This window comes from Kryptolebias marmoratus, linkage group LG22, assembly GCF_001649575.2.
Source record: "Kryptolebias marmoratus isolate JLee-2015 linkage group LG22, ASM164957v2, whole genome shotgun sequence".
NCBI classification, from domain to species: domain Eukaryota; kingdom Metazoa; phylum Chordata; class Actinopteri; order Cyprinodontiformes; family Rivulidae; genus Kryptolebias; species Kryptolebias marmoratus.
This window is the reverse complement of record NC_051451.1, coordinates 22145731-22172157: the sequence shown is the minus strand read 5'-3', so window position 1 is coordinate 22172157 and position 26427 is coordinate 22145731. Positions and strand designations below refer to the sequence as shown.

The window sequence follows — 26427 nt, the reverse complement described above, 5'->3', positions numbered from 1 at the left end:
GGAAGCAAATCAAACATCTGATATTTCATAAATTTCTAAAAATAATTTAGTCAATAATCTTACTTTTTGTGTCACATACGTAGAGACATTTATCTGGCTTGTCAAGTTCAAACAAGGATTCCTTCCTTTTCTGCCTTTCTGTCTCTCAAAAAGCTTCTCTGAAAAACACCTGAAATGAACAAGCATCATAATAAGAAAGCTGTCAAAAAGCACGATTTTGAGAGATAAGACACTTCTTGCCAATGCTTATTTCCCAGCTACTTTTCCTCCCCCCAATGAAACACTGTGTGTGTGTGTGTGTGTGTGTGTGTGTGTGTGTTTCTTTATATAAGCTTTAGCAAATTTGTGGTGTTTTCTGCTTGATGTCAAATATAGTGTAGCTGTAGATAATAGATAAAAAGACTCATGCTGAACAAAATTACACATCTATATCATTCATATAAGGAAGTAGTGGGTGTTTATTTAAAATAAAAGTGGGAACACAAAACAATCAAAGTGATTTTTTTGGAGTGTCTGTTGCTTGTGGCTTGTGGCGGGAACATTGTTTCTGGTTCCCAGCATGCAGACTGCTGTCTGCAAGCTATTTGTGGCCATAAGGCATCTATAAAAGGAAATCTGCTGGATGACACAGACCAACACTAATGCACATTGAAGTTTAAGAGAGGGGCCGAAAAGTGCTTCCACATATCTGCTTTGATGGTATCTGAAAAGTTATTTCTGAAACCAGGACAGGAGTGATGTCTCTGAAAGACAGGAATCGGTGGCAGAAATGGAGAGTTTGAAAAAAAGTGCAGGGAAGGTAAGAAAGAAACATGTATTTATTTTTTTTACAGTAATTATTGTTTGAAAGCAGGTAAACTACCCTCTGCAAGGTGGAACACCTACCTGCCTTTGCTCTCTGCTGATATTTGTTGTGACAAAAATGCTGTTTTTATTGTTACTATTTTACTTCAAAGTCAAGTCTGGGTGGAAAAAAATATAACCTGGAATTAAGATTTTATTTATTTTTATTTATTTGGAGTTTATTTGGAGTATTTTTTTTATTTATTTATCAACACTGTTCTATATTTAGCCTCATTATAACCTCTACAAGCTGCTGCTACCCTCCAGGCACACACACATAAACACAGGTTATAGTCAGATGCTGCAATTTAATACTGAGCCTGCAATTTTCCATCGCATCAGTAATGAAAAGCCAAGCATTCCTTGAGGGAATGCATATCACCCGCTGCCTTTTATGATCTTAGCTTTAAACTAAGATCATAAGATCATCTTATGATAAGAACAGACGGAGTTATAGCTGCTTTTTCTTCATTTTCTGATATCTTGGTTGATCTATTAGCACTGGAAGTATGTATTGAGGATGATTCTCAGCTATTACCACATCAAATCTTCGGTCAATATCTGTGAAATGTGTTAGTTATAGCCATTTTTCTGTTGGCTAAACTTGATTAGCTGTGGTGGCCATCTTAAATTGGATTAACTCCAAGAGGTAATGAGTTATAAATGTACATCCCATCATTACATTCGGAAAGTCTCATTAAAATCTGTCTAAAGGTTCATGAGATATTTTGCTAACAGACAAATAGATTTGACTTCAGTAGGTAATGCCAAGTTTTTATAGAAAAATGCCAGTCAGTGTCTGTAGTTTGCTGAGGTTGCTTAGCTGTGGCTGCTGTCTTGAAGTGGGTTGAAAAATCAACAGTTGTAGATTTACATCCAGTGATTATTTTCTGACAGTTTCATTAAAATCCATCCATTGGTTTGTGACATTTTTTGCTAATGCTGGAAGCAAACAAACACACAAACATGAGCAAAAACAATTCTTGGATTCAAATGAATCCAAATCCTCGTTCTATTATAAAACTACGGGAAAATTTGAGAATTAAAGTATTTTTATTAAGCTGATATTAGATAATAAACTAAAATCATTTCACTTTTTTCCCTTTTTGCACATGCATCTGTTGTAAAAGGCCATTAAAGATGTGATTTCATGATGTGTTTAACCTTGCATGTATTTGTTTATAGTCCTTAGAGAAAGGTTAGTGTGCTCAGTGGCAGCTGCCGTCGGTCTAAATCTGCACTCACTATCTACTCATGAAGGAGGGGTTGCGTGTTTGTCTGTAATTAAACTCTTTACTTGGTGACCCACCCAACTGTTTAGTCATGCATTGGGGCAAAACCATCTTGATATAAATATTAAGATCTGTGGCACGCAGCAGCCTCAGACTTACAGCTGTAATTATGGCAAATAAATAAGCATTAATAACAAACCCAGATGTTGCTGTGAGATAAGTGTTTATCTTTGAAAAGGATCGTGAGAACAAACTAATAAGGAGGGACATTTATTCACAACTTTCATAACAAATAACATGTTGGTAATTTAAGTTGTTTTTTTAAAATTTTCTTAAAAAGTGTTTGTCACTTTCTGGTGGGTCACTGTTAATGTGAGTCCCCCCACTCAGAGTGACCTCCTGCTTCTTGGATTTGGTGTTTAGGACGAGACTAACATGCCTAAAGGGCTAACTAAGACTGGGCACGCACTGCGAGCTGACATTTGGCACAGTGAACCAGAACCAGTAAGAAACGTGATCCATGAGGACGGCATGATCTCGGCAACACTCCCTGTGATCTGTATTCAAGATGGCTCCAGTGGGCAAATAGGATGAAACCTTTCATGGTGTAAACTTACTCTGCTATGATCACAGGAGAAGAGCGGAGGGGGAGGTTTTGTAATCACACGTAAACAAGTTTATGAAACGGTTCATGATTATTTTCGTCTAGAACTCTGTAAAGTATTTTTAAATATGGAATTGATTACAGACACACCGGATAGAACTGAAGCCTCAAACAGCTTTGGTTGTCTGAGTGATCAAAACAAACATAAAGGAAGTGGAAGACAGATACTTCAAAGAAGGAAATTGCATAATATATCAATGCCCTATTGAAGGCAGTGGTCCTGCATTTAAAACGTAAAATATAATTTGGTTGTGGCAAAAAAGAAGGTAAACTCACTTTCAGGCTTTTTGTTTTATGTGTTAGGATGAAAAATAAATTTTAATGGTTTTAATATGAATAAATACAACCTCAGATGAGCTTTTTTACTACGCAGTTAGTAGCATTTCAAAATAAAACTACTCCTCATAACGGATTCATGTTAAAATTTTATCATGATTATAGACTCAGGATTCAAACTTGAGATGAAAACTAGTCACTGTTTGCAAACATATCTATGATCTATATTTTAAAAGTTAATAAATAATCAAAATTTCCTTAACCCCTAAATTATTTTTAATGACAGAAGCACAGTATATTTCTGCCACAGGTAATTTTAAAATTATCTTACAACTTTACGAAGCTGTACAAAGTATAGTTTTATGATGATGTATTGTACAATAATATACATCAGGCTCAGGCAACAAATCAAATTGCAGCAACAATCTAGGACTTAATCAAATCATTATTGCCAAGATTGTTTAGGATAAAATCTACACCATTCATGACTTAATTCACCACTTGACACCGTCTGCACTCCAGTAGATTTGTTTGTAATCAGTTTTGATTGAAATGCAGCAATTAATGTTACATTATAATCCGATTTACTGAAGGAGGTTGTTTGAGGTTGTTTAACCCCAGATTGTCAGACTATATTATTTTTATGTGAAAAGGAGACCTAAGCAAAACACTGCATGTTAATGAAGCACATTAAATCTTTTCACACATGTCAAGTCCGTTTGTGTTTCTGTCCTGCCTTCCTCGTGAATAGACTCGAAGGGAAACTTAAATTGCAGGAATCCTGCAGCTCAAACAGCATACATTACACACATTTTGTGCTGTTACTTTGTCAACAACAGGGATTGTTCTAAAGCTACTGCATTCACTTTACATGAATATAAAACATTTGCACCACATGCACATACACTTAGATCTTATGCAAGCAAAACTTTTTTAGAAGCATTTTTATTTTTTCACAGATAAGTAGCCAAGAAAGCAATGCCATGCTTTAAAGGTTCCAGTGGACAAAACCTCCTTATATTTCCAAACTACAGCTTTTCTCCTTATTGGCCTTGTCTTGTATTATTTTAAGACGTGTTGAACATTTCAAATACAGTCAAGTTCAGTTGCCCTGTTAAAATCAATAATTTGGTGGCGGTTTCTACTAGGCAAAACAAAAAACAGTAAAAGAAGAAAGTAATGACTACATCCCCTGGTATTTTCGTCCTGTTACAAACCATAAGGCTGGAGTTTTATATTTGAAACAGAGTTCTTAAAGTGCTTGTTATTCACCAAGCATAGCACCAAGTTTTAAAGCCACTTTTTTTTGTCTTTTCCCATAATTTGCTGTGACATTTCAATTTAGCACAGTAAACTTTTAAACTTTGGCATTCAAAAGTAGGCTGACTGGTTAAACCCATTTAGGTTTTGAAACCAGTGAATAAATGATGGGAAAATGCTCATTAAAAACAATCAACATTCACTAACAGTGTCAGTCCTCACAATCAGCAGTTGTGTGATCCAGTTTTCATATCTTCACCTGCATCAGTATCTCTGCTGATAAGCTGATTAGTGGAAGACATTTCAGTAGCCTCACTCTCCAGTCTGCATTTTGCAAATGACCTGACAATAACACCGTGGAAATAAGAGCCGTAATTAAGCTGGAGAAGTGCTCCTGATGAGTGTGGTCTGTGATTACTGCTGTAGAGACAGCTAGGATCACGACGAATACCTTTGAGTTGCAAATAGATTTCTGTCAAATGCAACAAGAAATCATAGGTAAGTAGCTACAGAAAGCAGGATGCTATCTTTTCGCAGTTTTGTGCAAACTCATGTTACATAATCACAGTGACGTTGCTCCCTGATGCAGAAAACGGCCATTGATGTCAGTACAGACAGCAACGACAAATTCGACAGCGTGGTGGTGGAGAATGAGATGCATCTGGAAGGAAAGTGACAAAAACACAAAAGCACAGATCAAGTTGTTCTTCACTGAGAGAAAATGAATAAAGTAGCACCTTGAGAAAATAAAGACAATAAACAGTGTTGGGTTTGACAGATGTTCTTTATCTGTGAAGTCTGGCATTGAGTTCTAAGCTACCAAGGGCCCCTTAATACAGCTGACATACAGCAAAGATTGTATTTTCATCTTTACTTGTTTTTGACTTGTTATATTTGTCCTTAAAAACTTGTCAACTAAAATGGCACAGTGATGTGTGATTGACAAACGCGTCTTTTTGTACTATTTGAAACGTTGGACTTTTCTTTGGTTTGGGTTGTGAGAACGGAAAGAAAAACAAATCAGTGTAGAGACATTTCGTAAGCCTAATTAAAGTTTTCCAAGTCGTGGTAAGAAATGTGAGAGTTCGATCAAGGCAGAGAGTTTTGGGGAAAGAGAAAGCATTCTTCACATTGACTGCAGATGACACAAAACTGGGAAGATTTCAGGACTGATAATGCTCATGAATTCAAGCTGTGCGGAAAAAACGACTCACCTGCTGGGTTCTGCTTTTGGCTTTTGTATTGCAGCAAGGAAATGCTTTGAGCAAAACAGTTCTATTTTATCGAACCAAAGGAAGAAAAGCTGCCAGTTGATGCTGGCAAGTAGCACTGACCCTTACAAAACTGTCGATACAATAATGACCGAGTGCTTACCTTGGCTAAAACAGCTGTTAGTCAAAAAGCCGTGGCAGTCATTTGCAAAATCGAAATTGTGAGGCACCAGCTCTTCATGTATTTTCTTTAAAAAAACGGACTAACTTAGGTTTCCGACAATTATCAAACCTAACAATTGCGACTGTCATTATCTTCAAAGTCTAACAAAAAACAAAAAATAGGAGAATTAGTTTATGTGAAGAAAATGCAAATGGGGAACAATGAAGCAAAAGGTTTTTGAGCAGCTGTAGACACATTCTGTGTAGGCAGCAGAGAAGAGACGTGTTGATCACATGAACAATGAGGGGTTTCCAAATCTACATGTCAATAAAAATTATGCTTGTACTTCTTTTATTGCTGCAACACGAGCATATGAACTCTGCAGGCTGTCGGAGCCCACTGAACATGCATGTTTTTACCTTTATGGATCCCTCAGCTGCCCAGAGTCCAAGCTTATTTAATGCTTTGCCTCTACAGTTTTATCACTGATATCCACTCACATTGAAAGCTGTTATGTAATATATGATCATTAGTGGTGTGAAACTTACAAAAGAAGTGAATTTAAATGTATTTAGCAGAACTAAATGTGTTAGAACAGACAAGTATACCAGAGTAAAGATTCTTGTACATTTCATTCAGCATTTATTGCACATCGTGTTTTTTGTGCACAGCAGTGACATTTCTTAGTAGAAAATGATTAATTCCTCTGCTCTGTGAGTTACAGGTTTTTGTAGGGAGGCCGGTTGGACCTGCTACGTTCAGCTTTGTGCCAGTGGTGACCGAGTTACCAATTAAAGGAATTCTCACAAAGAAGGAGAAATCTGAAGGAAAATCAGATAAGGTACAACAGCAGCACACATTTTGTTTTTGAAGAATTTGTAATGTGACGGCTGCAGTTACTGCAAGACAAAAAGTATGTGCTAGTTTTATATTTTAATTTCTGGTAGCTACCTAATAAAATAAGATTCAGGACCTGATATTGTGTCACTAAGCTGAGTAATAGGGGCTAATTTTTCATCATTTAACACCCCTGTTTGTTAAGCCTAAAGGCTCAAGGTGTGAGATTTAAAGGATTAGCAGTTTAAATGCACACCGGGTGTTTCCTAATAAATCTGAACATCAACCCTTTATTATCATCTTTGATGTGTTTTATTTGACACTCTTCATTCATTTTCAAAATTATATTCTTTGTTTTAATCACATCCATGAGTCAAAACTCAGTGTTTTCCATTAAACTCTTTACCTTGAAAAAGAAAATCTCTAAACATGTGACTCTTCAGAATACAGTTGATAAAACAAGACTTCATAGAGGTGAGAAAAGACGGACAGAAAGTGTCCAAACTCTAAAAGGTTTATGAGGCAGAAAATCCATTTCTGCGCTGTGTTGGCTGAGTAAAATGACTCTCGTCTTTAGTGATTAATCATGTCAGAAGGCTGCAGATTACTTTTTTTTTGCTCCTGGGGACTAATCAGTCTGACTTTCACCTGATGCACTTTGACTTCCTCCCATACTGACTCATCCTCAGGACATATAGTCATGCGCTGAAATAACTGCTGAAACTGAGAATTTGGACATTTTGTCACATCTTCACCTGAAGACAAAAAGAATAAAATTGTTAAAATCTTATATATTTAAAAGTTTTTGAGTCCAAATCATGTCTTTGTGTTATGATTTCAAATCTAATATGATGGTGCCAGGTGACAAATGTCATAAATTGCATCCTTATCGACGTGTTTCTGAACCTGACTTCAAAGTGTTTTAACATCAAACACATTTGACCTCTGCTGCTAATCAGTTTCTTTAGCTTAACATATTAATGTTTAATATAACACTTTAACAAAAACGTTAACAACTTAAGTAAGAGTAAAAGGACAACAATAATAAAAATAAACAGAACACAGTTTTTTTATTTACAGTATTGCTTAAAGCTGATTATTCTGAATTACATTATTGCACTCCATGACTTAAAGCAACCCCACCTGTGGGCTGATTTTGACCCCCTGTGGTGTAGCTTGCTGGAAGACCTAAAGTGCTAATGGATGTTTATCCAGCATCAGCATCAGAACAGCACCGCGGTGCTGGATGCCTGAAGACAGCCTGCTGGCTCCCTGGTATCAACTTCAAAGGTCCTTTCACTGAGGGGGGTGGCTCCATTAATTTCCAAATTTCCTCCACTGTTATTACCCAAAAGAGGGGCAGCCTTCAGGAGAAAACAGAAAGCATATGGCCACACAGCTGCAACACATCTGGGATTTTTAGCAAACTTCTGAGTTTGTATCTGGTTGGTCATTTCATTTGCAATGTAGGTTTGTGTGTCTGACCTGTCAGGGCTTTTGTACCCAGTTTTCAAGTTACCAGAACGTTTTTACACTTAAATCATAAAACAGAATAATATAAAACTAAATATGCAATATATATACAAAAAATGAGTCAAGATTTTACATAAAAGTGTAGTATTTTAAGACATTAAAAGAAACAAAAGCAAAGATTGTTTAGGGTAGTATCTCACTGGGCTGCAACTAGTTACCAAAAGGCTTTCGTGAGCGAGACTCCAAATTTTTGTTATTTGAAATTTGAACGTGTTCAAAAAACTCTCGCAACAGTTGTTTTTCCTCAGGATTGTTGCGTCAGTGTCTCAAACTCTTCTCAGTTTAGTTTTTGTAAAATCTGCAGTGCTACAGCTGTACTTTGATGCTTGAACAAGAGTTTTCTTCATGCTAGAAAAGTCAGGTTTAAAAGCTACACTTATGATACATAGTAGATATTTAAAAACAGGTAAAAATTCACCTATCTTCATTTCAGAAGTGTACTCTAGTAAATTAAGTCATAAATGTGGGGGCAGGAGGGTACAAAGTGAGTTGAAGCCGGTGCAATGTGGGCAGAAATGGACAACAAAAGATGTGCACAGCCTTGAATACAGTTTTGTAAGCTATAAACACAAAAAAGTTGTGATTTTCAAAACCTGGCTACTCAAGTTTAACATACAATTCATAACTTCCTTTATAACCTTGTGTTTTTTTAAGCAACAAGCTCTATTGTTAGCTTAGATGTTTGGATCTCAAGAACAATGAACATGAACACAGGAAATATAAATAAATTAAAGTGGCATTCCTTGCATAGCAAAGTTTTAAACAAAGATCTCACAAGAGCTGTTAGTGTTTATAGTATGTGTTGGGAACGACTCTCAGCTACTACCACACCAAATTTTACCTTAATATGAGTAATAATAGCTGTGACAGCCATCTTAAATGGAGAAACATTATTTTCAACAGTTGAGACAAGAGTAGTATATTTTTGTACAATCTCTGAGTACAAAGAGATAACTGTGCAAACTTTTTTTTTTTTTTTTTTTCTAAATTTGAAATCTAAGCTAATATATGAAGGTTTCCAACCCCAATCAGTCTGTTTGCGCTGTGGGGTTCATCATAGTTGTGATTAGGACCATAACCTTTCTAATTTTTTGACTCATCAAAGTTTATTCAAAGCCGAGGAGTTTTAGGAGGTAAGTAGACGATGAATTGCAAAAAGCCTTTCCTTCTTGATTGTAGTTTAATGAATTCCAGAAGGGGTCAAGTCGGGAAGACAGAGGAAACAGGTCAAAGAAAAAGATCAGCGAATAAACCCACCTCTTTTTTAAAACGAAAAGTTCCCATCAAATTCTGGAACTTCATCATCTGTAGAGAAGCAGAAGATTCATAGAAGATGAGTACTATCCCACCAGACTTCAGCTCTGGCCTTGCACTTTCTTTCTAAAAGAACATTGCTTTTTGCACATAAAGGGACAAAACAAAACAAAAAAGATCTGGTATAATAAAAAACCTTATGCAGGAAGAAAAGACAACAATGCTTAAAATAAATTTCAAAGGTGAGTCATAAACTGTAGTATACTTTCCAAATATTCTGAAAATGATAGTACTTATGATATCATTTATTTGCTTTATGTATGTCAACTCATCTTTTTTTTGACCTGCATTCCAGTGTAATAATTTTGACAGAGCTGACAATATGATTATATTTTAAAATTCAAAGTGGCCAACATTGAAAAGGATGAAAAGTTTGAGATTTTCTGCCAAATACCACAACCGTCTTGAATCAGAGTGTATTCTTCCTGTTTGCCCTTGGCCCAGCATGCATCCAAGATTGCCTTTGGCTTTCAAAATTACTCAGGTAAAAGAATAAAAGAAGAAATTTGTACATTTGCTGTTTTGTGACACCTTCGTAGCAACCGTACTTTGAAAAAAGTAAATTTGTCAACACAGAAAAACACAAATGTTGCACTGTAAATGTTGTAACTGTATTAATTATGCACCATAACAGCTAATATTTATAATTTTTTCATGAATTTCCTGCGGATCCTATTTTTATCTGTATGACAACTGACTTGGAGTATTTAAAAATTCAGTTTTATTATGGTAGATAAAATATTTAAATATGTTCTATACATAAAAATTTAATTTTTTTAAGAGTGAGGCATAGGAGCAGCTCCAAGAGAATATTTAATCTATCCAAGTGACTGAAAGCTGTCACTATTAAGATTTATTATTAAGGATATGTATTTTTCAAATGATTACAACCAAAATGTCCGTTTATTTTATTAATGAAAATAGAAGAAGCAGTTACTCATTCTTATGTATTGTAACTAAAATCATCCCGTCATATTGTATTAAGACATTTACAACTAAATCACATCTCCATTAATGGGTCATAATAGCTAATATGTTTATGTGGATGAGTCACACCAATTTACAGTGAAAGGTTTGAGGAAATTTCTGAATAAAGATGTTAGTTAGAGTCGTATTTCACTGAACTGTGACTGTTGGAGACTAATTGGCGAGTCAAACCAGCATGAAATAAAATTAATTTTCAGTTGCAGACTCACTGAAATCAAATTTTTCTGTGCAGCCAGTTTAAAACAAATGAAAGCTTCTTTTCATGTTCACAGCTTGCAAAACTGTATTCACCTCGGCAGTCGCCTCCATGTTTATGACTTAATCTACTGCAGTAGTTTTGAAATGAAGACAGACAGATTTGGACCAGTTTTGTTTTTTTTGTAATTATTATTTTTCTTCAGTGTGGTTTTTAGACTTGGAGTGAAAAGCATTACTTTTATTATGTAGCTACTCTTTAAAGTGTCTCTAATTATCCAAGCTTTTGAACCAGAACTTGTTTTGGATTGTTTACATGTCATGTCAAGGTAGATGATGTTTCAAGCATTTTTTTGCTAACCTGAATAAAGTGTTCCTAACTAAACTTTATGTTCTTTTAATAGTTATTGAAATAGGAATAATAGTATGTAGTCAATAAACATTTTAATTTTGTTTTGCTCACCTAACACTGACTAATAATTTCTTGTAATAAATGACTACAAGGACAAACAGTTCTGACTTACAGTAAAGCAAAGTTTGGCTGTCATTTTAAATACTTGATGACTATAAGCTGCCTGTAAACACAGTCACCACTGACGATAAGGCATGTGCTACATAAATATCAGCAGGACATGTGGATGTGCATGTGAATTATATGTGTGGTGAAGTCAAGCTCAGCCCTGCAGCTCAGAGAGGCTCGCTGCAACTTTAACTCTGCTTTTCTCAGGTTTCACATGCCCGGTTCCTCCTAAACATCTTTTTTTTCCTCCCCTTCTCTCCTGTCAGAACGTAGTCATGTCCCACGAGAAGACAGCCGGGGGCAACGTGTCAGAAGGGGAGCTTTTCAAAGCAGAGATTGTCTTTATCAGGGACTTTGTGGAAACAGAAAAACCAAATATAATCCGGCTGGAAGCAGAACCTCAGGTAAGTACAACAAGAGCCCTCACAGTGTTTTGTGATCACAACAAAAGGCTTTAATTGACATGATAGTGTAGATTTAAGTGCATGGAATACTAATTTGTATCTGTGAAAAAAAATAACATTCATGGTCATGGGATTAAAGAGAAACACAGTTACAGTATGATGTGTAAATTAATTGCCTTTCCTGTCTGTTTAACTGGAATCTAAGGGATTAAATTGCATCTACTTTGATGTTTCACAGTGGCTTTATTATTATAAGCTTAAGTTCTTCTTGTCATTGTGTCAAATGGTGGCTTTGTAGTATTTTCACAAATCCACCACAACTGACAGACCAAGTAACAAACAGGTTGAACAGGATAGTCACTGTGACTTTTAGGAATTTTGAAGACAAACCCTTTCAGACAAGACAGATGAAATAACACACTTTATTATTTGTTTCTCCTGTTGAAGTCTCCACCAGATCACAAGTACTTTCAAACCAAAGCTCCTCCTTCAGTCAGCGCTCAGTCTGAAAATACTCCCAATCATACAGCCAAGGGGACGGTCTCCATGGAAACAGCTGTTGATAAACACCGGGGCATTTCCCAGCAGCAGTGTCACAATATCTCTGGACATGCTGAAGATATCTTGGCTTGCTTTGCACACACAGCGACTGTGCCAGAGGACAGAACAAGCCCCACCAACTCTTCAGACCTGTTCCCCACCCCGGCCTCGTCCAGAGAGTCCATCCTGACTTCTCCGGCTTCTTTCAGCCGAACGATATCGCCCTGCCCGTCTGTTCCCTCGGGTGTATTCACCCCGTCTATTGTCCGGATCAAGAAGCACAGTCTCGCTCCTGGTTCCAGTCTGGTTAACATTCCCCAGACCTGTTTCTCATCTTGTGACAGTCTGTCATTTGCCTGTTCACAGACACGCCCTCCCCGGCACCGACCTCCCGTCACCCGGCTTTCCCTCCTGACTGCCATCCTCAGGAAAGGTCGGCTTCCTGTCCTGACACCTGCACTACAGAGGCCCTACACCCCCTGCTGGCCTGTTAGTCCCGTGACCCTGTCCTTCTGTAACGCGTGCTCAGCTGCCTCCAGTGTGGCCTCCATTCCCTTTGAGTTTTCCTCTCGATTCTCCTCATCTACATCTATAGACAGTCAAAACCATGTCTGCAGGGAGCTCGCTACTTCCCTAACTATAGAGTCAAGTGCTCACAACAGCAAATGTCCTCAAACTCAGTTGAAAAGATGTAATCTTAGACAGAAGCAGGTGATTTCTCCTCCACCAACGAAGAGCAAACTCCCTCAAACCCCTCTGTTCTCAAATGTCACAGCTCCATCAAAGCATGAAAAACCAGCCTCTGCAAATCCACCATGCAGCTCCACTTCAAAGTTACACGAGCTGAGGCCCAGCAACACGCACATGCTCCTCAAGGACCATGCCGATAATAACCTTAAAAATCTCATCTCCCCACCCTCTAAACTTAAAAATGAGCCTCCTGTGACCCAGAACTGGACTTGTCAACCAAATTCATCTCTCTTGAGGCTCCATATGCTCTCTCAGCAACTGAGATCTGCGCCCGTTTCCCCATCTCCTCATTCACACATCCCACCTGACTCTGTTTGTGCATCCCCCGCATCCCCCCTCTCTCATTTAACACGAACCACCAAGGTTGGACGGTGTGAGTCAGTGGGGAGCTGGCCTGTATCCAGAAGCATCACTCCCTCTAAGGCTGTTGATAAAACCCACTGCCTGTCTCCTTCTCGATACAAACCCATTGTCCTTTCTGGATGGCCATCACCTGCCACTTCCCCCACACCTACGCCCTCCCCTGCGCCACCAGTCAGAGACTTCACCCCGTCACCTTCCTTGTCTCTGAGCTCCACCCCCTCTCCAAGGCCGGGGAGTGGAATTTCAGACTGCAGTGACAGAGAGGGTAAAAAGAGAAAGGTACAGCATCTTTATTCTGGCACTGTTTTGATTTCTGCTTGTCTTTTGCCACATCAGTCAATGATGTTTTCATATAATATGTGAAGAGATTTTCACATAATTTAAATGACTGTAAAACATCATTTAGTGTTGAATTTGACTCTGTAAAAAGCTAAACACAAATGAAGTGGGATTATGACTCAAATTTAGAGCAAACAGTCACATGCAGCCATGTAGTTTTCTTGCTTATGGGTAAGAAAAACTAAAATTGTTGAAGTTTACAGCTATGGGCCTTATGTACAGCAAAGTACATAAGGCTTTATGTGTGGATAGCTGTTTTGTATTATTAGCAGTCTCCGGCAGTGTGAGATAAACCCCTCTCAAAGAAATGCAAATTGCATGACAAATTTTACAATGTTTATTTTTCATAAACTGCAGACATTTGCAATTCATTTGTATTCATTCTCTGCCTTTTTCTGTCTTTAAACACCAGACACACAAGATTAAACTGAGCTACAAGTCACTTGCTGCGATTCCCACAAACACCATCCTGTTGGATCAACAAGTGAGTTTGCATATTTATCTCTAATCCCAGTCGTCTATCTTATTATCTTGTTAAAGCTGCTTAGAAGATGGTTTGAAGTCCCAAGAAATTTGCTTCACTGTTAGGCAAAAAATATTTGCATTTCATTATCTGCAGAAAGGTAAAATAAGCAGTTAGTTAAATTTAAAATGTCTAAAGAGGTTTAAGGGTGCCAACAAAAAACAAAATGTTTTCTGAAAACATTTGGACATCTTTGGTCCACTGCCAATGTTAAATTCATGTAGTGATTTAGAAGGTTTTTGTACTTATAAACTGTTAGTTACTACCACCCTCCCGTGGTGGCATCTTCAGACTCTTCACAGGAGTCATTCCTGAGGTGTTTTAACTTCCTTCAAACATTTCCTGTAGAGTTTAGGTCAAAACCTGTGGGCTGTTTAAAAAAATCTTTTTTTTTAAGCTTAGCTATGCTGTGTTTCAAATTGCTATTCTGCAGAAGAAGTCAATCCTTTTGCCTCAAACAGCTGTAGTTTTTTTCTTTAAAGAAACCATAGACAGAAATGTCTGTCAGCAAAATATCTCATAAGCCACTGGACTGATTTCAGTGACATTATCTAAAATGTAATCACTGGATGTATTAAAGCTGGACATTAACTTTTGGAGTCAGTCTGAATTAAGATGGCCACTACAGCTAATCCAGGAACTGTGACAGTTTATCAGAGAGGATAAGTCAAATGTGTCACAAAAAGTTTTGTGTCCACTTTGGGCCTTTTTTCAATATTTTTGAGTCCCTCTTGGTCTTCACTTTTTGAAGTTTACTTTGTTCAGAGTGCTGTCTGTGGTTTGGGTGGAAAACCGATGGTTAAAGTTGGTCTAAGTCAGTCTGAAGCTCTTCTTGATGTCTTGGTGTTTTTCCCACAATCTGCACCACCCATCACAGACTTTTCTCATCAAATCTTTTCTCAGCTTCACGTCCTTGAAGCCTCTTCAAAGTTTTAAGGCTGTGATCTTTTTCATTAACTTTTTTTTAAAGCATAATTTCTGAGACTCTCAGATAACTGTCTTGTTTTCAACATTTAGGGGGAAAGAAATCTAGAAATTCAGCCCCAGTAAAACCATTATTAACTCTCGTAATATCAACATAGGATTCACCTAAATGACCACGAACTCAACTGAATATTTATACTGTATTTATTTATATTTGAATATAAATAAATTCACAACAAAGCCATCACAGGGCACTAGAAATAACCAAAGTCTAATCATAAATCCAATTCAATTCATTTTATTTATATAGCAGCAAGTCACAACAAAAGTCGTCTCAGAGCACTGCACAAAAACATTCACATACATCCTTTTAACAGGAAGCAACCTCCAGCAGAACCAGAACCAGAACCGGGCTCAGTACGAGCAGCCATCTGCCTCGAATGGCCGGGGCTTGAGAGAACTGGAAAGACCCAGACAAACACAAAAATGACTGGTCCGGGTGTAGTTTCTATGGAAAGAAAAACAAAGAAAAACACATGTTAACGACAGCAATAATTTCAAAACACGGAGAATAGAGAGAATAAAGACAGCAGCAGAGAGAGGAAATGTGGTCATTTTGTCCTCCAGCAGTCTAAGACTATAGCAGCATAACTAAGGGGTAACTGAGGAACTAACGATAGGTTTTTTAAAAAAGGAAAGACTCAAGCCTAGAGTTAAAAGTAGACACGGTGTCAGCCTCATGGACAGAACTGGAAGTTGGTTCTACAGTCTGCTTTTAGAAACTCTAGGAACCACAAGTAAACCTGCAGTCTGAGAGCAAAGTGCTCTGTTAGGAAAATATGGAACAATAGGATCTTTAAGATGGAGCTTAGTTGTTGGGCGCGTTGGGCGTTAGCAGCAACATTTAAGTTTTATTCTGAATTCTGACAGTGAAGGTACAATTGGAGAAAGAGTCATGTACACTGATGATCTTTGTTTTAATTTTTAATGTATTTAAAGTCATTAATAGTTCCACAACTATTGTGTCAGTAATCAATTGTATTTTTTGTTTTTATTTCTTCTTTGGAAACTTAATCAGAACCGCTCTTGTTTTCAATAAAGTGCACTTTTTTACAGTATGTGAGTATGGTTAAACACTTAATAAATACATCCTAAATGACCAAAGCTTTCAAAATGAAATGAAATCAAACCAGGCTTGTCATGTCTGTGCATTATGCTCAGCAATATGATCCTGTATGGTGAATCAGGCATGAAGAACACAAAGACGTGAGGAAAAGGAAATGAACATTTTCAGAATTTACAGTGTGTTGCCACTTGAAGAAAATGGCAATCTCGGTGTTGAGCTTGATCGCTTCTGTTTGCGTTTGCAGGCGATTGATGAGCAGGTGGAGCAGAATCATTGTAACTCACTGGACAGACCTGCTTCAGACACGCACTCAGAGGTACTGCTGCACGCATGGCTGCTGGTTCTTATTTGAATACTTCACAAAAAAATAAGAATAATGTTGCTGTTTTTACAGATGTGCTCACCTGCTGAGCTCCGGCAAAAATCAGAGGAGCTGTATGCAGTTATTGATGAAATACTGGCAAACTCCATTCCTGAAGTGAGTTAAATCACAGAACTGACTGAAAATGAACCATATACATCTGCTGATATGTAACATTAGAATGAATTTAATCAACTAATGTTTTCAACTTTTTCTGCAAAATATCCTGCAAACAGGAGACCTCAAAGTCACTGAACACCAATGTTGGTTTCCAGGTAAAGTGTTTTATTATTTAAGGCTCCTAAAATCCCCACAGACAGCTCAGCTTGTAATCTTGTAAAACAAACAAACACACAAAAATAGAAAAACACTGCCTTTACGTTATACACTTGAACAACTTCTAAATTATTAAAAACAGGACCCTGAAAACACCCTATAATCGTAGGGGAAGCTGCTTCAGTCTTCATGCTAAATTAATCTACAGGTACAAGGGTCAGGAAATAATCAAACATATTTTTTGTTTGGTAGCCAGAACATTCTCACTTTACAGCACACAAAGAATAAAAATAATTGTTCATTATTTATCAAAGGAGATGACCTCTTGCAGTGTTCAGAGAAAACACCAAGAGCTGCTGCATGCTGTGAATTTCATTCAAGTTCGAGAGCTGCCTGATAAAATGTACAAATTTAATTTATTAATGAGAAAAAACCATTGAAAAAAATGTAAAGAGTAAAAGAGCAACAAAGGCAGCTTTGTTTTGCTTAAATAATCCATGTGACATTGGCACCCAGAACTTGTTTTCTGCCTGTTTTTGTTGAACATATTTGAAATATTAAATCATATTTTAGCATGAAAAAATTCAAATTCCCCTGAAGATTTGGTGGGTTTTCACTTCATTCTTTTTCACTTTCAGCACAACTCTTCATTGTCAAAATCCTTGGGGCGTGAAACCAAATATGTGAGTAGAAGTCAGGTAGTTTGTCTGTTGAATTTAAAGCATGTGCTTTTTTCCTCTTCTTCTTAGGATTTTACTCCCAGAGGAATCGTTGTAACAACCTGCTGCTGTCAGTATTTTATCACCTCAGCTCTCATACAATGTCAGACATAAATTCACATAAATTTGGTCACTGAACTTGGAAGAGTTAAGTCACCATGTTTTGACAGCTATACAATGAACAATATTTTGCAAAAAGAAACTTTACAGATGTGAAAAAAACAAGGTGAACGTTGCCTGCATGTTTAAAGGATTCTCTCTTGGAGGTAAAAACAGCTATGATTTGAATTCTCAGCATGTAAACAAAACTTAGAGACACTTTTATTGAGTTAGGATGATATTAATACAGATATTTTAAAGTTCTTGATAATCTGAGGTAACCAGGCCTAAAGATATAAGGTGGTAAGGTTTCTGCTTGTGTCTGTGTGTGTTTGTCTGTAGTGTTAGCAAAATATCTCATAAACTACTGGACGGATTGTAGTGAAACTCAGTGTGTGATCATTGGATGCACAACTGCAATTAATTAACTTTTGGAATAAACTTGATTCAGGATGACTGCCTCAACCACCTGACCTATATAAAAATAAAACTTCTGCCATCTTAACACAAACATCAACATTTCTATTGCTATTTAAACAAATGCTTTGTTGTCGTATTTTAAGTTGCATCAATCTGGCATCAGTAATTGGTTTGCTCAACAAGATTCATTTTGCAACACAGTTTTGTTTTTTTGAACATGTTGCAACAAACCACAAACCATATTCAAACAGAGACAGTTTTCTGTGTAAATTGCATTAAATAAGTGTCTGATGCAGAAGTGATAGTGGTGTAAAGTAAAGATGTTTAAATCTTTTTCGGTGTCTATTTTTAGATGCTGATTAAATAATCCTATTAAGCTATAACCCATCATAATTTGATAAACTGGTCAGTAAATACAGATGTGGAAGAGGAATTAAAAGAGATGTCTGCTTTATGTTGAGTTAAAAAATAATTAAACTTAAAAAATAAAAAAATATTTTATTTATTGTATTATGTGATTTTAACTCCATATCACTTTAATGGTCAAATAAAATGAAATGAAATGAAGCAAAAATAGCTATTTCACTCATGGTTCGTGTGAGTATTTGTCACATTCATAACCTACTGAGGTGTTTCTTCGCATGTAAGAAATGGTTAATGATCATTTAACTACAGTAATCTAATAAGGTTATATTTTTATATGTGTTTAATTTTCAATGATTTAGAGGCTACCAAATGTGTGGCACAACAATGTTGAATGTATTAGATTTTATTGGCATTTCAGTCCCATTTTCAGACTGATTAGGTGATTTTTGTCTCTAAAATGCCCCATGGCAGGCCTGCCGCAGAGCCGTCACTGCATCTGTCACTTGGACAGCTTTTGTCACAATCTTGTTGCACTTCGTGAGCGCCTAAAGTTTGAGGCTGAGTAAGGCAGCAAAAGTTTCCCCGGCAAATGTTATGCTACACAGACAGCAGTAGTTTCTTTGCAATATTCTCTCCCACATGCGTCATGGCGTTTCTTTTGAAAAATGAGCCGATAGTTCAAAAGGTTCTGAAAGTAAGAGAAAGGAGAAGGCAGCAATGAGCTGGTTAGTGAGCGGTCACAAGCTGACAACCTGCCTGGCATTGTTATAAAAACCGCCTCATATATTGTAAACCACACAGATATACTCTCTCATGTTCCACAAGAAAAACAATGTTGGTAAGAAAAATGTCTTAGGGTATGTTTCAGAGTTGCACTGTGAATCTATTTGCAACATGTTGTGTTGAAAAATGATTGAGTATTGCACTTAAATAGTTGCAGTCCTGAGCTTTTAAACATAACAGAACAATTAAATTATTAAAGTTAGCTTCAAATTAGTTACCTCATACCTTGTATTACCCGGTTTTACATTGGTGTAGATTTTCAATCATCCAGGATATGATAATCCTAACTGGTAGCTGGTAGTTAACAGGTTTGTACTCATTGAAGTCAACTGTGCCTGTCTGTTAGCAAAATATCTCATGAAACACACTGAATGGATTTTAAAAAAACTCAGAAAAGAATCAGTGGATGTAACTCTATAACTAATTACAATTTGGAGTCAAACCAATTTTAGATGGCCACCACAGCTAACTGATATTAGCCGGCACAACAACACAAAAAAAAGGCTATAACTCAGTTTTATAAGATACTGAATTAAAATTTGATGTTGTAGTATCTGAGAGTCAATCCCAACACTCTGAGTGAAACAATATTTGGAGATCATGCATAACTTTGTTATCAAGGTTTGACCGAAACGGCTAAATTATTTCTCAACATAAGATGATCTTAGTTTAAAAATCTAGCATGAAAGTTTGCAGGTGATATGCAATCCTTCAAGGAATGTCTTTAATTAATTATGTTCTGATATGTAAACTCTCAAAACCTGCAAGATATCCCACTAATTTATTATTCTTTTAGCATGAATGTACAAAAGAAAAATATATAATTAGCTAAGAAATGTCTTGTTCATTTCATAACCCTACATGGATGCTTGTCTCGCTTTTCTTGTCATGTTTTGGAGTCTAATGAACTATTTTTTTGTTCAGGCATCTTTGTGCAGCTTGCATCCTTCTGCCTCTAAAGAAAGAAACCTGATGTATCCTAAAAAGGTACAAGTTCTTTTAACTGATGAAAAGCTCCTGCTGCTGTTTGTTTGCACAATGATGGTGTGAGGGAAAGCTATTTGCTTGAATGACTCCATTGATGCTGTCAAATTCTCCACCTTTCTTGTTTAGACAAAACCCGGGGTCATTCGCCCGATGACAGCCATTCCAAGACTGACAGTGAAAGATGAAGATGAGTTTCAGTCCAGTCCTTACAGGCAGGTGTTTAAGCAAACCTCAGCTAACAAGAAAAAGGTGGGTGAGTTGCATCTGTTCATTGTTTAGGCTTTATCTTTAGATGACACAAAGATGACTCTCGAAGCAGAAAAAAATCTTCAGATGATTACAAGAAACCTTTCAAAATATCCTCCACTGCTCGTCCACTTACCTGCTGTATTCACAAATACATTTCTTTTTCTGAAATAAAATTCCATATTCTTAGTATCTTTATCAAATTTTAATCTAAATTCTGCTGCTCTTCTTCAGTTAAATAAAAAAAAAGACTAACTAATGTCTGATTTGGAGGTCGACTGTTGTTTTTTTATTTTATTTAGTCTAATTTTTTTATGGCTGATGCAGCTCTTTAGAGATTGAGCAGCTGATGGCTGATATACAACACCAGTTTTTTTAATATCTCTGGTCAGCATGTATTTCCGATTTAACAAAAATATAACCGAATTGCTGAACTTTAATATATATTTAACAACACTTACAGTAAATAGACTAAACTGTGGGCTACAGTTAGATGGTTGTAGCAGCTGCATCAATAAACAGTCATCTGGGAGAATATTCTTTTCTTTCTTTGCTCTTTTTTTGGCTAAAAGGTTTATTTGAACTGCTAATCAGAATTTGTTTTCAAAATAAATATTCATTTTGTCAAAGTTTTCATAATTAGAGTGGATTGTAAGACACTTCACAGTTAGATTCTCTCTAGTTTAATGTTTGTGTTGTTTTAGAGCTGATTGAACCATTTATGACCACAATTACAATGTGCTGTGTCAATCATAGAATAACAGTCTGAGCAGCCATGTTGCATTTTAATTACTTAATTAAAACAGCGTTGATGGGACGTTCACAATGGTGCTATGTACAGCAAAAACCAGCATTAGTCTGTTAACAAACCATGGGATTTTATAGGTTAAAATAAATTCTTCATCTTTGCTCTGACACAAATTTAGGTAATTAATAGAAAACTCGATTCATTGTCAGTTTTATAGAAACCTCAGCAGACCTGCTGTCACACAGATCTGACAGATCAGTGTGTGATGTGGCTGCCTGCATCTGCATCTGCAGGTAACTGACATTCGATCGCTAAAATGTTTTGGGATACACATTACCAGCCAGGCGCAAATGCCATCAATTATGCCTTATTTCACATTCAAAGACCACCTTCTGATCCCTCTATAAAAATAATGGTAAATGGTAAATGGCTTGCACTTGTATAGCCCTTTATCTAGTCCAAGGACCCCAAAGCGCTTTACGCTACAATTAGTCATTCACTCATTCACACACTAAGTACACTAGGTACTTTCTTTTGAGCTTGCCTCTACAGTGTACATTTTTTTTTATAAAAAATGAATAGAAATGTACTGGATGCACAGATCATAACAACCTTCTGTACCATATCTGTAATAAGTTTACCAAAAGAGACAAAGATGTTGGTAACTTCTGGTGGCTGTTCTCTCTCTCTCTGTTTGTTTTGGAAAACAGTGGTGAATAAGTCTGATATTTTTATGATTTGTCAAAACGAATCAGAATGTCAGAAGGAGAGAAGAGTGTTGCTGCGGAGTACGAGGCCCATACAGGCTGTAGGAGTACAGCGCAGTTCTGTGCTTTACATTTCTGTACAATAAAATCTGCAGAAAGTTTAAAAGCAACTGCTGGGTTGCCTCAGATTGAAAAAAAAAATCACACAGAGACATCACACTTAAGTCATTTCATGTATTGTTTAGCTTGTTCTTACATCACTTCTGTTACATAATATAGCAGATGGAAATGTCAGCATGTGTTTATTTCCCTCAGGCTGATCTGGAATGTACTAATGTCCGATTTGAGCATCATATTTTTAGGTTGCTGACTTATTATTAGGAAGATCATGTTTGTTGCTCACAGTGAGCTGAGGCTGATGTAACATTTCGGTTTATTTGCACATAAAGTTGGAAAGAGACATCTAATTACAGGCAGTTAGCAGGTACATGGAGATGCATTTTAATTACAGGTTTGACCTGATGGTTCTCTGTTGGCAGCTGTCCTCTTAACACTTCTCAGAAACATCTCATGGTTGGACCTGTCTTTTTAATTGTAGTTAGAATATGTGTGGAAAAACGGCACAGATGTTCACCTTCAGAGTGTTTTATTACAGAAAACTATGAAAAAACACTGAGCAACTTTATACATCAAAGCTTTGCCACTGATACCACTAATCTATTTTTATATGATACACTGGATAGTCAGAACTGAAACTAAAAAATAGAAAAATGTAATAGTTTCAGTAAATTATAATGCACTTAAGAGTTCAGGGTAGTAGTTACAAGTTTCACTTTTAGGGTTTACATCGAATAACACACAAATTTAACCACATTCTGAAAAATTTTACAAAATGCATAAAAAATGTTCATTTTTATTACTGGTATCACAAAGTGAACCATTAAATTATTTTAAAATGTGTAATATAATAAGTGCTGCAACAGGCAGCACACCTGGATAAAACTCACCAGCCAAGCAAACAATAACAACAACAACAAAAAGAAAAGTGAAAGACATGTTTATATGACTAGACATTCAGCACAGATGTTTATCAGCTTGTCTGCTACCCTCACATTTTATTTCAACTCTCATGCTTTGTCAGTTTCACTTCTAACGTGATAAAATAATTGCTCTCACAAGGAGGCAGCAACGTCAGCATCATATCTGGCTCTCTATTGGCTGAGATCAAAACGCTCAAGCAACCATAGAGAAGCAGAAATTTCACTAGCATGAAGGACAAGGTTGAGTGCAAGGTTAAGGGTTTATATGGGAGATAGACATTTGTGCAAACAGCTGTGAATCTGTGTGCAGAGTCACAGTTTTTGTCAAAGAATACTGTATTTAGAGGTTTAAAAGTGAGCAAAATGTGCAATGTTAAAACTAAAAATCCAGTTATGAATTGAAATAAAAAATAGGCTTGTAATTAAAAGAGAAAAGAAGAATGTAACACAGTTTAGATTGTATTCTGTTAGAAAATTATTTAAAATGCAGCACTGACATGCTTAATACACTAAGTACAACAAACATTCACACAAAAAAATAAAAATAAATAAGAAAAAATAAACTTAGAAATGCATCCTTCATTATATATTCACTAAAATGTTATTCTTTGATGCCAACAGATTTGTTACCTAAAAAGAAAAATGCAAAAGAAACATTCAAATATTTATCTGGTGGTACTTAGAGAAGCCCAAAATCTTTGATAATTTTGCACAAAACTGTACATTTTCCCAATAAAATACTCTTGTTTCAATTCTAACTGATAGGAGTTAGAACTCCCTCAATAATCATCTTAATCTAGAGTAGGTGTTTTTTCAAAAAAATTATTCATAATGCAATTTTTATTAAATTTTTGAACACGGGAACATTTTAAAACATACCAATCAAATAAAAATAAAGAACAGTGTACAAAGTTGCAATTCAGCCTACACTCATTATATAAATTTTAATAAGTTTTCTTGTAATGGCATGAGGGCTCAAGGCTTTTCAACTAAAAAAAATGACAGATGTTGACTCCTCAGGGCTTTTATACTCTCTTTTGCTTTTATATACTATGCTCACATCTTCGAAGTGTTCACAAAAGTTTCATCAAAACAGTCAATTTATGATTGTAAGAATTAGTTAGAAAACACTCAAACAAACAAAAACACATAATTTATTGAAATGAGAAATTATTTTTAATTTGAGCCATACATCAGGTAATAATATCCAAAGGATGTACGAAACAAGGATATCCTTACATAACCCTGAAGTTTTAGAGTCAATTTAAAAGAAGAAGCTTTTCATTTTATGAGTTGGTTTCTTTGCCTTGTTTGCCCTAATTGAGTAGTGCCCTTTTTATTCTCTTCTTTCTTTCTTTTTAAAGAACAACTTCAAGCTCGCAGGAACTCACTTAAGAAACTATGACATCAATTAAGTATAAAGACATACAGACAGGGTTTTTGTCCTCAGAAGGGTGACTAAGCAGTAAAATATCTACATTTAGACAGCGGGTGAACACAGCATTGACAGGTTTGTGCTCTGGGTTACATTAAAAATCAATGTGTCAGACCAGGTTGCATTTGGCAACAAGCACAGACGTAATTCCTGCAAACTCAGTTTTACACAGCTAATCAATATTGAACAATGACAATGCCAGCCTCTTTCTTTTGTTAACAGGGCCCACATATCTAAAAACCATAGTCACTTCTGAAGCACCACAAAAAATAGTCTGAAGCTATTGAGACAGAAGTTGCTCATGATGACCCGAGGCATTTTATAAAAAAACATCTGAACTTTGTGCACATGACTCACCCGGCTTCAAACTTGATTAAAGCTAGGCAAGGCAGAGTTTTAGTATTTTAGATAAAGCATGACTGAGAAGACAAAACACAGAAATCGAACTGAAGGTAGAAGCTCACAGGGATGCAGCTGTTGGAGATTAGTTAGTGACTCAAACCCAACTCAATGCTGCAAGAAAATAGACAAACCTTTCATTGCAGTTTCACTGTGTTATGAGTATTTGCAACCAAGTAACCAGCAAGCAACCAGGCTCTGTTTTTTGCAGCAAACTTTTAAAAATCATGGGTTATTTTTGTGTGCACGGCTTGCAAAACTGCCCACATTATACCCACGCAGGCATACTTTGTACACACTTTGACAGTCAACATCACAATTCTAATTTAATCAGTGTGTGACTGTTTGTATGAATGGCTGAATGACTGACTGACTGTAGTGTAAAGCACTTTGGGATCCTTGGACTGGATAAAGTGCTATACAAGTGCAAGCCATTAGCCATTCAATCAACTGAAATTCACTTTTGAAATGAGGAACGGCAGTTTAAGACCAGTTTTTAAATATTCTTTATAACCTGCATGGTTTTTAAATCTGAACAGTGGTCTTTTCAGAGGAGAACCACCATGAAGATGTCAAAATACAACTCTTACGCACTTGAGATGAGTCGAAGACCACCTTTGATAAAACTGAGAAAGGTTTGAGACGCCTGCAAAGACTCTATGATTATTCCAAGAGAAACTTTGATGCACACGTTTAAAATTCAAGCAACAAGACTGCAAGCTCGTGCGACTCAAGGGAGGAAACTGAGAACCCCTGCGAATGTTGTAAGACATTTTTGAAACTCCCTCGCAAACGCCATTCACCCATAGCTGCCAGCAGTCACAACCCAGCGAGAAAGTTTTAAGCAGATTCCAGTTTACAGCACACATGAGTGATATAAAAAGAATTGAGTACAGTTAGAGTAGAACAGACTTCTGAAGTGAACTGGCAGCAGATGGGACAGTGGATACTGAAAAGATTGTTAAAGTAAGCATCAACAATCAGAACAAATAATGACTGAATGACTGCTTGAGAAAACTCAACAAAATGTAAGAAGAAACTGATGAGATATGTTAATTTATCTGTCCCAGAAATTGCATGTTTTCATGAATCCTTTGCAGAACAAAAAGAATTTAGGCATCATTCTTCTTGACACCTTGGACACTAAAATTACTGTTTTCCATAAGAAAGGCAACCGGTCATTTGCAAACAGACAAACATCCATCCCGTCATCCATCCATGCACTTTCTTAGCCCCCTTTTTTCTGGGTCACGGAGGAGCTGGTGCCTCTGTCCAGCGGTCGTTGTACGAGAGGAAGGGCACACCTGGACAAGTCTCAAGTCCATCACAGGGTCACAAAGAGACTTCTAACTTGGACAACTTATTTTCTTGGTTCATTTGTGGAACATTTAGCTTGGTAATTAAATGTGAAACATCATAATATGCTTGAGATCACGGGAAGCTGCAAAATTTATATCCCTTCCGCTCTTCATCATGACACTGTCGCCTGAGTCTAGCTGTTGGCAATTATTCTCACTTCTTTCATTTATTGCACGCAGCTGACAGGAACGCATGGTAATATGTCCAGAGAGCGAGACCAAAACCAGACACGGAGACAACAGCTGAAGGTAAGTGTGTTTATTTGCAAGGTGGTAACTATTTACAGTGCGTGTGTCGTGGTAGGATCTGGAAGGCAAGAGGAACAGGGTGAGTCTCGGGTACCAATCCTGCTATCAGCTGAGCACTGCAAGATGATTTAATTGTTATTCCTTTGGTCTTACAGGTCCGGGAGGAGTCCAGCAGCGAGGAGGAGAAGGAGGCGTTCAGGTGATCCAGGAGTTGACAAGCCAGTAATTCC

General features: G+C 36.7%; 1 protein-coding gene across 1 annotated transcript in view; it reads left to right on the top strand.

The window, feature by feature from the left end:
- The first annotated feature begins 607 nt into the window (after positions 1-607).
- The window catches only part of LOC108234085 (muscular LMNA-interacting protein), a 37425-nt gene continuing 11605 nt past the window's right edge, over positions 608-26427 (top strand). The window contains exons 1-11 of the mRNA XM_017412995.3: positions 608-799; positions 6374-6490; positions 11302-11439; positions 11887-13371; positions 13844-13915; positions 16249-16320; positions 16399-16482; positions 16602-16640; positions 17280-17324; positions 19953-20015; positions 20142-20264. Of these exons, the coding sequence (XP_017268484.1) occupies positions 770-799; positions 6374-6490; positions 11302-11439; positions 11887-13371; positions 13844-13915; positions 16249-16320; positions 16399-16482; positions 16602-16640; positions 17280-17324; positions 19953-20015; positions 20142-20264 (2268 nt within the window). The 5' untranslated portion in view covers positions 608-769. The remainder of the gene's footprint in view (positions 800-6373; positions 6491-11301; positions 11440-11886; positions 13372-13843; positions 13916-16248; positions 16321-16398; positions 16483-16601; positions 16641-17279; positions 17325-19952; positions 20016-20141; positions 20265-26427) is intronic.